The sequence below is a fragment of the Staurois parvus genome, unplaced genomic scaffold (genome assembly GCF_062004578.1).
Source record: "Staurois parvus isolate SC_StPar_1 unplaced genomic scaffold, SC_StPar_1.0 ptg000070l, whole genome shotgun sequence".
NCBI classification, from domain to species: Eukaryota; Metazoa; Chordata; class Amphibia; order Anura; family Ranidae; genus Staurois; species Staurois parvus.
In genome coordinates, this window is record NW_028317866.1 from 4,639,866 (window position 1) to 4,652,389 (window position 12,524).

Below are 12,524 nucleotides of genomic sequence, written 5' to 3' on the forward strand. Positions count from 1 at the left end.
TTCCCACTGGTTGGCTGCCAAGAATGTCTCTGGATGCAAGGACCGTTCTCCTGGTATTAGCTGCTGACAACTGGGAACCCCCCTCCCCTGCTGGTTTCTGTACCTGGAATATGTACTGCTGACAGAGACGACACATGCTGTTTTGCCCCAGACAGAATGCCGCCCTGGTGTTGATATACGCCACTGTTGTGGCATTTTCATACCGTACCCTGACCACAACCTGTGCAACTTATTCGTCCAATAATCCAGAGCAAGGCGTACTGTCCAAAGCTCTAATATAGTGATGGACAGTATTCTTTCCTGTAGAGAACAAGTTCCCTGAACTGTAGCCACCTCCAAACCAGCCCCCCAACTGGAGAGACTGGCATCGATGGTTCCTATCTTCTGTAATCCTGGAAGGAAGACTACCCCTTCTCCAGATTGCAGACAAACAGCCACCAATTCAGACTCTGCAATAACCCAGGGAAAAAGCCCTCCATCAATCCAATAATTGGAGCTTCATGATTCAGACAGACAGAATGTTCTTTTTGGAATGGAACAGCACATATGAAACCACTTCAACATAGATACCATTTCCTCATGGAGAGACGTATCAAAAGATACCTTTGCTTATAATCCGCTTAAAACTTGGAATTGACTGCTCCCTGAGCAAAAAAACATTAGGGTATTCTGAGATTGACACCCCCCCCCCCCACCATGCCTCCAGCAAGCTCACCACCAGGGCCAGGAGCTTTGTGAACACTCTGGGGTCTGTGGCCAGCCCAAAGGGCAGTGCCCCTAAATAAAAATGGCGATTCTTTACTGCAAATTGCAGAAACCCTTGATGAGCCTGAAAAAAGTTGGCACACGAACATGTGCATCAATGAGGACTATGGACATGCACAATCTATCTCTTGCAGAGAGGCCATCACTGACTGGACCGATCCCATCTGAAAAACAGGCGTCAAGACGTATGTCTAGTGCATTGAGATCTAAGATAGACCTCACGTCCCCATTTGGTTTAGGGCTTGCAATCCTGTTGTGTATTACAATAAAGAGCCCATAACGTCTGCTCCAAGCGACAATGCAAGGCAAGAGCCTGATAACTATCTGATGAACCGAGAAGGTCCCAAGAGGTGTACTTAACCTATTAGGTTTCTGCCACTAGAGATGGAGCAAGTCATCAGAATCCGCTGACAGGTCCATGTCCTCTCTGTTTATGCAGAATGGACACGGACACAGTAAGCTCTTCTCTATGGGCAGTCGGGTGTAAGGGACCAGCTGTCCATTTACACCTGACTGCCCTCTTATCCAATCCATCCGGACAGAAGGGAATGGATCCCCGTCCGTTTTTGTTTTTAGCAGATCAGATCAGATTGAATGTAGGCGGGTGTAAACCAACACAAGTCAGTTTACATCGACTGCTCCATAAAGGAAATTGGTGGGTCCAATTGGGTCTGCCTGAAAAATAGACAGGTGGACCCAATCGGACCAATCATGTGAAAGGGACAGAAAGGCTCGTTCACACCATTATGCAATGGTAACATGTACTTTATGGTAATGTGCGTCTCGTGTTGGTGTGATGATGTGCTATTCAACCTGAATAGCACCTTGCCAATGGACGTGCATTGCATTATACTGCAACGTAGAGTAACACATTACCATGCATTCTAGTGTGTTGCACAAAAATAGTACATGCACCTCTTCTGGTATGTTACGTAGCTTATATAAATGGCCACACTAATGCAACGTACTATCACAAGCTGTATATTGTTTAACAGTACAAAGGTTCTTAAAGTGGTTCCAAAGGCTGAAGGTTTTTACCTGCATGCATTCTATGCATGAGGGTAAAAAACCCTCAGTATAGAGCCTCCCCCTAATACTTTCCTGAGCCTTATCTTGATCCAGTGATGCACATGAGAGCAGATGCTCCTTCAGCTCTCTCCGTCACCATTGGCTCCTGCTGCTGTCAATCACAGCCAGTGAGGAGGGAGCAGTGGTGGTGCTGAGCCGTGCTCTGTGTCTTTTATGAGTAAGCAAGGAAGAATGTCACCAGCACTTCGAGGATCCCCAATATGGGTCCAAAAGTTTTAGTGAAAGATCACATACTTACAGCAAGACAATGTTTCAGAGTCTCGCAGGACCCCTTCATCAGGCATGTTGTCTTATGGAGCAAGCAGGCACGAGTGCCCCCATAGCTAGCATCTTGCTGTGGGGGGAGGAGCCAGGAGCGCCAGAGGGGGACCCGAGAATAGGAGGATCGAGCTGCTCTGTGCAAAACCATTGTACTGCACAGGTAAATATAACATATATGTGTGTGTATGTATGTGTATATATATGTGTATGTGTGTGTGTGTGTATATATATATATATATATATATATATATATATATATATATATATATATATATATATATATAATAATTTTTTTTCTTGAAATAACATACAAACCTTTACAACCACTTTAAGATGGCTGCATCACAGTGCTCATACACATATCCTGTTTACAGCAATGCTATTGAAAATCCATGAAACACGATATGCAAAATAAAATATACATACAACAAAAGCTTGTACAACACATAAAAAAGAAAGCAAAAACAATAAAGCAATGCATTTGTTTAGTAGTGCACTACATCTGTAAAGGTTCAGAAGAGAATAAAGAGTGAAAAAAAATATTAGAAGTGGCATTACTGTTAATACTTTTAACTGAATATTTGTTTTCTGTCCGTTTTCAGTCCATCAAAGCAGCTCTTTTGTGTGTGTATTTATAATATACTGGATAATTAAAACCTCCATGCCTAAAGTATTAATCTGTTGTGCATGAATTTCACGCAACCTCCGTCAGTGCTGCATTCATTTCATACATATAAAAGTGGATTTTTTAATGAATCTGTACCGTCGTTAGTAAGGACCACTGTAAGTTCTTAGAGCTTAAGTTATTAAGTAAATTGTCTGAAGAATTGTTTTCTTTTAAAGCCATTTCACAGTTGGTGAAATGACTGTTTCAGTTACTAGTCTGTTAAGCAATGCTATAAAGGTGATTACTATGTGCCTTCTTCCTTGGAAGGTATCTCTCTAATTTTACCCTACATCATTAAGTTGGTGAAGCAAAGCCTGTGCTTTCCCCCACGATAGACTACAAACGCCATTTTTTTTTAATCCTTTCGTTAATCTAATCTTGCTTGTTTTTACTTTTAAATGCAACATCCCCATCACAGCCAAAATCCAGTTATAAAGCAAGCGGCATTTTTTAACGGCTTATTTTGTTTAGTTCTTACCGACGTATATAAAATAGCAGCTGGTACATTAAGTGAGGAAGTTAACGCTCCCGCATTAACAGAGAGGCTCTCATTATTTAAACCTAGGTTTTCTGAACTGTTTGTGACTTTTTAATAATACCCTTTCTTGCCTGCAGCCATTCAGACTTCCCTAAGCTCACAAAGCTAAGTAGTTCAATTTTTCAGCTTTTATCTTTGCCCAGGAGAAGATAAATGAAAACGGGGGCAAAGAATATTTGTGGTGGTGGGAGCGTAATCCTACGGTTGGTGTGAAGGGATAAGAACACATTCATTTAGTATGCAGAAACAATAGCCCATATCGGTGTCTATTGAAGCTATACACATGAGTCACGTGTAAAATAATCTGGTCTTGTGATGGCCTAGTATTAAGGTCAGGGATCTTATTTCTCAACTGCTATAGGCTTATTTTGTGGTTTATGTAAAATCTGTTTTAACTGCAATGAACTGGCTCTAAGGTTAGAGATTAAGATTTATTTGCTCAAAGGCAGTTCAGCTAAACAACTTTTATTTATTTATTTTTTTTTTAATGTTTCGTTTCTTCATAAAAGCATAGAATGCGAATCAATTCTCCTGAAAAAGCACATACCGTAATATGACTATATAAGTAAGAATTTAAAAGGCAAAAAATACTGCTGAATAGGTAATGCGGAATAACCGTATAAAATTGTGCTGTCTTCTAACTGATGTACAGCGAACATGACACTGATTATCTAAAGCTGGGTTCTCACAGGATTTTAAAGAGGAATTTCAGGTATGGCATTTTTCACATGGTTACATTGGTCCAGCTGTCACCATCTGCGACATAAGCTCTAGAATTTTTTAGGGTGTAGGGAAAATTTTGTGATGGTGCCTCTTGTTGATCTTGCATAGCAGGTATGAGCATTCTGACTTGCGTGATTTACACGAGTTTCCATGTGTCACCCATTTGGTAGCCCATTCACTTCAGTGGGCTGCCCTATGTGTGTTTCCTTTGTCACCAAACCAAAACTCCTTCTTTGTTTGGGGGGGGGGGGGGGCTCTGAGCTTCCCACAATTTTTAAAGGCAAGTTTTTCCACATTTTTCAAATGGCAATCATTCAGAATCGCACTGGGGTGCCATTGAGCATTATGGCACCCAAATGCACGTTTACCCCGAGTTTGAATTTACGGCCAAAATTCCTGCAATCCTGCTGGCGATTTTAATTCACCAAGTGTGAACAGGGTCTGAATGTAGACCTCCTGGCTGCAAGTCTCAACAGAAAACTTTTACTGGTTTGTCTCAAGTTGCAAAGATCCTCTGTTGGCAGCAGCAGTAAATGCTCTAGTAACTTTGTGGGATCAGTATCAGCTGATCTGCACTTTTCTTCCCCTAAATCTTCTTCATCTGCTTCAAAAGATCGAGATGGAGGACAATTCTAATGATCCTTGTAGCTCTGGATGGGCTCAGGCTGATGTGATACTTGGACCTGATCTGACTCCTGTCAGACACTCTGGCCTTTTCCGGACTTTACTTAATCTCCTGTCCCAAAGGACAAGTTTACTATCCTGCCACGCAGTCGCTGGCATTAACACCATGGCTGTTGAAGCCTGGGTTTTTAGTGACGGGCCTGTCCAACTCTGTGGTTCCCATGATTTCAAAATCCCACTTCTCCCAAGGTTTACCATTGCACATGGATGGCATACTTCACTTGAGCTGAGAAAAAAAAACATTAATTCCAGGAAATGCTATACTTCATGAGATGATCTGAGCCGGAATGTAAGAAGGTCAGAATTCAACAATTGGTCTTAAGTATTATTAGGAGTTTGATCTCAGCGCTTGCAATTTTTTTCCAGAAACCTGCTAGGCTCCCATTCTTTAAGACCCTTGTACAGGGTGTTTCTCATGTGGCTTCCACTGTGCGCACACTCATGTCTCCATGGGGCTTTAATTTGGCTCCTTCTGCACTTCGAAGACCACCCTTTGAATCTATTAGGAATATTTCCCTTTCCACAAAAACTCATAAGGTTGTGTTCCTTGTTGCTATAATCTCTATGAAGTGTGTGTCTGAACTGACAGTTTTGCTTCTAAGAACCTTATCTGGTCTTTCACAAGCACAAGGTGGTTTTAAGGTCTAGAGTCTTCTTCCTTCCCAAGGTGGTTTTGACTTTCCACCTTAACTGGGACATTGTGTTTCCATTCCTCTGTCCATTCCAAGCACATCAGAATGAAATATCCTTCATTGGCTGGATGTAGTTCAAGCTGTGCCTGTCTGCCTTCCAACCACTGCACTCATTGGAAACACTGGCTTTTTGTCACCACTGATGGTGCAAAGGGGAGCCAGCTTTCTGTTCTACCATTTTTCAGTGGCTCGGACAAAGTGTCATTAAGATTATGGTTTTAAGGTTTGGGTTCATCTCTTTACTGTCAAGGCATACTCTACTAGTTTTGTGAGTGCTTCTTGGGCTTTTCAGCATCAGGCACCTGTGTCCCACATTTACATGTTAGCCACCTGGTAATCTGTTTACACATTTTCTTAGTTTATCAGGTGGGTGTTTGTTTTAGGCCTATGCTGATGCCAGCCTTGGGATTAAGGTTCTCCAGGCAGCTCTTTCAGGTACATACATTTCCCACTTTCTTTCAGTTTTCATAGTAGTAGAGTTTTTAGTGTTTTGTTTGCTGGGTTGCCCACTTCTCAATTGGACTGCTTTTGGACATCCTAAATGTTTGTAAACCTTGTGTCTTGGAGTGAATGTTTAACTTGCTGTAAAATCCTTGGAAGTTTGTAGAGGGACACAGGCCCCATCCCTCTGTGTTTTGTCTTGCTTTCAGCACTGCTTGGGCAAACTGAGGAAGGTTCTATACCATGCTAGTCATTATTTTTTGTTTGCCAGTGTCCAAATCCACACATAGGAGGCAGTATAACCCAAATGTATATGGAGCCTGTGTGCTGTACAGACTTCCAAAAAAAGGATTTTACAGGGAATACAAAAATGCAATTTTTCCCTGCAAATTGAGCCAGGTGTTTGTTAGGGCTTGTTTACATAAATATATGTCACCTTTTTTTCCATCTTTATTTTTTTTATGCAGATTAAGGTACAAAACAAACTAGGACTGCATAGAAAACTGTTTTCGTGCATAGATATCCTTTTTGTTAACACAGTATTTGAATTATATGGGCAAACAAAATAATGCTAATTTATGGTAGTATTTCTGGGTCATTATAGATGTCGTCGTAGATCTATATTACCATTTTCTAGAGCAGACATCTCTCTGCACAGTACTCCAACAATGCTGTCTCAGGAGCATGAGTGGTGTTTAACCCCTTCACGCCTAAGGATAAAACAAATCTAAATGCCTAAGCACAATTTTGCAACGTTGACATGTGTTAGTAAAACCGTACATATCATCACAACTACTTTGTACATCCAGGTGAATTATACCTTGTTTTTTTCAGGACAAATTGGGCTTTCATTTGGCAGTAAATGGTAATGGATATCTCCTGATTTTTTTTTTTTGTTATCAAAGTCAAACTGGCCCAAAATAGTAAAAAAAACAATAATTATTTTTTATTTAGCTGTGTATTTCCTGTTACTACCATAACCTACCACCAAAGAACAACCCAAAATAAATTATCCAGCTCTTGACGATTGCAGCGATACCATATATGTGTATGTTATTTGTTGTCTGTACCCGTAGTACAGCCCAGAAACAATAGTGCACATTTTGGGTTTTTTTTTTACCTAAAACACACTGCCACTAACTGACACTGATACCAATTTTGTTTTTAAATCCTGACCTTTCACCCTGACCTTTTGACCTTGATCCAAACACTTACTCTGGTACTGAACTAGATCAAACCTTGATCTAGGTATTTTATTTTTTTAATATATTTATTTTTACCCTCTATGCCAGGAGTTAGAAAGATACAATATATCTCTCTTCTCCATGCATAGAGAGGAAAAAAAACAAGGGGGCCAGGCTGTACAGTGACTGATCACTGTGATAGCCAATCAGTGGCTATCACAGCGATCATGTGACCCGGAATCGGGAGTCCCGGGTCCCAATCATTAGAATGGAACCCAGGGCTCTCAGTGACAGCGCAGTCTTTGCGCTGGGAGCACGCCGTGTTGCATGCTCCCAGCAGAAAGACAGGTACGCAAATATGCGGCCTCTCGGAAAAAAGCCCAGTTCTGTGAGGTCGCATATTTGTGTTACGTCGGCGTCAAGGGGTTCAGCTTCAATTTGAATTTATAGCTGAAGTCAAGGGACAACAGTTCCTTAATAGCCACAAACTCACTTTTTTTTTGCAAATGCCTTTTCTAAACCCAATACTTAATTTGTAAAAGCAGTGGTAACAGTATCACTATTATGCTCATATCCTGTTTGGTAAGATGGAAGGGGCCCATAGGTCAACATACTACAGGAGGTGGGCAGATACAAGACTGGTCACACTGCATGGAAAGAGATCAGCAATAATTAGTCTTCACACAGGAATCTCCTACACAGAGGCAAAGTTTTATAGTGGATTAAAAAAACTCCTGTACACCAGTTCAGAGTGGGTGGTGTCTGAACAAGATCACCTCTTACTTTTGGTTCTTTATGCACATTAGGGATTCAAATGCTGTCTAAACTAAACTGTAGCCAACTGAGATAAATTAGGTGTCGATTTTTCTAACTACCTCTTTTAGCATTAGTATTAAGTTAGTATGAAATTAAATTTATTCTGCCTTGTTCTGTTGTAATGTGTCCAACTCCTGCTTTTGTTTCAGTATCCATACAAAGCTCCAGACTGCTGTATTGACATGCCAGTGCCATTTTCTGTTTCTTGGACACCACAGGTAAAGATCTTGTGCACTTGTATATGTATTTACAACTGATTTGTTTTAGCTTGGTTGTTGCTGAAAACTGATTCAAGGGCTTCAACAGTAATAAGTAGGATTCTATTCATTGCTGGCACACATGTTGTAGTACTTACATGGTAGATATTTGTCAATGCGCTTTGCAAGAAGTGGTTTCTTTGTCCTAGAAATTACAGAATTGAATTATGAAATACAGTATAAGGATGCTTTCAAAGATTAAAGTCTGGAGGAATTGAACAGCTGTCAATGGAGTATACCAAATCAACATTGTGCTTATCCTGTAAAGCAGCCCAGAGAGCTGCAGAATGCAGTAACCCATATCAACCACAACAAATGTCATATTAAAAGCAACGCATAATAATTTGATATTGATTAGTTTATTATTATTATTCTACAGGATTTATCTAGCGCCAACGGTTTGCTCAGCGCTTTACATTATAGTGGGAGACAATATAGTAACAATACAGTTCAATACAAGAGGGATTTGAAGGCCCTGCTCCTTGGAGCGTACAATCTAGGAGTGTAGTTAACTGTACTGGTTCTTTACCTTACTGAACAAGCTTGTAAGTGTTTAATCCAGTATGTGAAACATGCAGATCATTAAAGGAATTCTTTCATGAAAGAATTTTGTAACCTGACTTTGCCGACCCCTTCTTAAAATGCTAATATAGTAATACACCCCCCCCCCCCCCCAGGAGCTGTTGAAAAGGTTGGGCTCTTCTATCATTTCCATAGATGACCTGCCCTGCTACTGGACATGACAATACACAGACACACCAGTAACGATAAGTGTGCTTTAGTACAGTAATTGTAAACCTCTTAAATTGAAAATTAACAAAGTAATGGCTCATATCATGTGTATTTTCTTCAGTCCATAGCACTTAGTGTGAATCCTCTCTGCGGTCTTCTTCCTCTGCTTGCTATATGAATCATTTCTGACAGTTTTTCTAGACGCCAGGCAATCCTTGGAGATGGCTTACCACGTGTGTGAAATTAGATCCTTGCCCCCTGCCTCCTGGAAGCTGAGAAATACCATCTGATCTATGTACTTTGAAATGCTGTAGAGAAGAGAGGGCTGCAAATAAACAGGAACAGCTGATGAAGGAGGCCATAATTCATCATTATATATCACCGGAGTCTAGTTGCTTCGGTGGGCTTATGTAAGGGTTTATTATCACAATAAAGGATAAGTTCACATTTAAAAAAAAAATGCATGTCTTTTTCTAGATAAAAAAATGTGCATTTTTTTCCATTAGGAGTCTGCAGAGCATTGCACACAAGATCAGTAAATTGTGGGCACAATGCAGGGCTCCTGCAGACTGTCAATATAAGCTGTCTGCTCGTACCTCATACAGGCAGAGAGTTACTGAATGACAGGAAGACTCAACTACCTAGAGTGTGAGCACTGGTAGTTCATTAAGAACTATAAGCCGTACGCTGCAAAGGCTAATGGTAGTCGTGAATAAATTATGTGGAGAGATGGGCGGAGCCCCACACAGCTGCATTTTTATATATATATATATATATATACACAGTGGGGATCAAAAGTTTGGGCACCCCAGCTAAAAATATGTATTAAGGTGCATAAAGAAGCCAAGGAAAGATGGAAAAATCTCCAAAAGGCATCAAATTACAGATTAGACATTCTTATAATATGTCAACAAAAGTTAGATTTTATTTCCATCATTTACACTTTCAAAATAACAGAAAACAAAAAAATGGCGTCTGCAAAAGTTTGGGCACCCTGCAGAGTTAATATCTTGTACTGCCCCCTTTGACAAGTATCACAGCTTGTAAACGCTTTTTGTAGCCAGCCAAGAGTCTTTCAATTCTTGTTTGAGGTATCTTTGCCCATTCTTCCTTACAAAAGTCTTCCAGTTCTTTGAGATTTCTGGGCTGTCTGTCACGCACTGCTCTTTTAAGGTCTATCCATAGATTTTCAATGATGTTGAGGTCAGGAGATTGTGAAGGCCATGGCAAAACCTTCAATTTACTCCTCTTGATGTAATCCCCCGTGGATTTCGAGGTGTGTTTAGGATCATTATCCATTTGTAGAAGCCATCCTCTCTTTAACTTCAGCTTTTTCACAGATGGCATCAAGTTACCATCCAAAATTTGCTGAAATTTTATTGAATCCATTTTTCCTTCTACTCGTGAGATGTTCCCTGTGCCACTGGCTGCAACACAATCCAAAAGCATGATTGATCCAACCCCATGCTTAACAGTTGGACAGAGGTTCTTTTCATTAAATTCTGTGCCCCTTCTTCTCCAAACGTACCTTTGCTCATTCCGGCCAAAAAGTTCAATTTTAACCTCATCGGTCCACAGAACTTGTTTCCAAAATGCATCAGCAATGCTGATTGTTGGGGCAAGGTCAGATGAGTCTGGGCATTTAAAACCTTTGAGATTGACATCACCTGGTCTTCCCAGACGATGATTGAGAACAATCCATGACACTGGCAGGTCTCAGCTTGGCAAAGGGGGCAGTGCATGCTATAAAATCTGCAGGGTGCCCAAACTTTTGCAGACGCCATTTTTTTGTTTTCTGTTATTTTGAAAGTGTAAATGATGGAAATAAAATCTAACTTTTGTTGACATATTATAAGAATGTCTAATCTGTAATTTGATGGCTTTTGGAGATTTTTCCATCTTTCCTTGGCTTCTTTATGCACATTAATACAAATTTTTAGCTGGGGTGCCCAAACTTTCGATCCCCACTGTATATATGTGTGTGTATATATATATGTATATATGTATGTGTGTGTGTGTGTGTGTGTGTGTGTGTATATATATATATATATATATATATATATATGTGACTATGGGTGCAGGGAGAAAAGCCCTGACCCGTTGTTACAGGGGGGGGGGGGGGGATTGGGGCTTAGAGCTGCAGTAATGTAGCATGTAACATGCTCCCAAGAGTGAACATATGCTTTAAAGCAGAGATAAGCCCTACAGGAAGTATTGGATGACCGGGCATGTTAGCTTGTACCCCACAGCGTGAGTGCATAGCTTAAGGTGACAGTGTTTCCTTAATGTCTGTCTGTCTAGGAGCAGTTTTGTTACCCCTGGATTCCCTGGGACACTACAAGCTCACTTGCTGACACACAGGCCCTGCACATTCAGCATAGTTTCTAGTTTTCCCTTGGAGCAGAAGTTGAAAGGAAAATAACTAGCAGGATTACAAAGTACAAAAAAAAAAAAAAGCAATGCAAAGACCATAACTATTGCAGGGTAAGCTTATATATATAACACATCAGATTACAATAGGGAAAAATATCATGCTGCATATCTATACTGATGTGGACTGGGTAGAGTGTTAGGAATGTAAGGATGCCCCATTGTTTGATGGAAATGAAAACGATCAACCTACAGAGGATTGAATTCAAAGACACCCGAAAATCAAAGTGAAAAAATGATGCAGCAGGCTAGTCCATATGGCTGAAGTTCATTGCAGCAACTCAAAATGGTACTCAGTAGTTTGTATGGCTTGTATGCATGCCTGACAACGTCAGATCATGCTCCTAATGAGACGGCGGATGGTGTCCTGGGGAATTTCCCCCCAGATCCTGACCAGGGCATTACTGAGCTCCTGGACAGTCTGAGGTGCAACCTGGTGACTTTGGATGGACCGAAACATGATACCCCAGAGGTGTTCTATTGGATTTAGGTCAGGCGAGCGTGGGGGCCATTTAATGATATCAATTTCTTCATACTCCAGGAACTGCCTGCATACTTTCGCCACATGAGGCCAGGCATTGTTGTGCACCAGGAGGAACCCAGGACCCATTGCATCAGTGTAGGGTCTAATGGGTCAAGGATTTTATCCTTATACCTAATGACAGTCAGGGTGCCATTGTCTAGCCTGTAGAGGTCTGTGCGTCCCTCCATGGATATGCCTCCCCAGACCATCACTGACCCACCACCAAAATGGTCATGTTGAACGATGTTGCAGGCAGCTTAACGTTCTCCATCGTTTTTCCAGACCCTTTCACGTCTGTCACATGTGCTCAAGGTGAACCTGCTCTCATCTGTAAAAAGCACAGGGTGCCAGTGGCGGACCTGCCAATTCTGGTGTTCAATAGCAAATGCCAATTGAGCTCTATAGTGCCGGGTACAGGGCCCACTAGAGGACATCGGGCCTTCAGGCCACTCTCATGCAGTCTGTTTCTGATTTTCTGATTGTTTGGCCATAGACATTCACACCAGTGGTCTGCTCGAGTTCATTTTGTAGGGTTCTGGCAGTGCTCATCCTGTTACTCTTTGCATAAAGAAGCAGATACCAGTCCTGCTGATGGGTTAAGGACCTTCTACGGCCTTGTCCAGCTCTCCTAGAGTAACTGTCTGCTGGAATCTCCTCCATGCTCTTGAGACTGTGCTGGGAGATACAGCAAACCTGGCAATGGCACGTATTGATGTGCCATC

At 41.3% G+C, this 12,524-nt stretch overlaps 1 protein-coding gene across 4 annotated transcripts in view; it reads left to right on the forward strand.

Annotated features, from left to right (window-relative positions):
- FANCL (FA complementation group L) overlaps positions 1-12,524 on the forward strand; it is a 139,185-nt gene that overhangs the window by 57,682 nt on the left and 68,979 nt on the right. For 3 of the 4 annotated variants that reach the window (XM_089669222.1, XM_089669225.1, XM_089669224.1), the window contains one exon: positions 8,010-8,078. The exons of the other annotated variant lie outside the window; for it this stretch is intronic. In XM_089669222.1, coding sequence (XP_089525348.1) covers positions 8,010-8,078 — 69 coding nt within the window. The remainder of the gene's footprint in view (positions 1-8,009; positions 8,079-12,524) is intronic. 4 annotated transcript variants of the gene reach the window in all.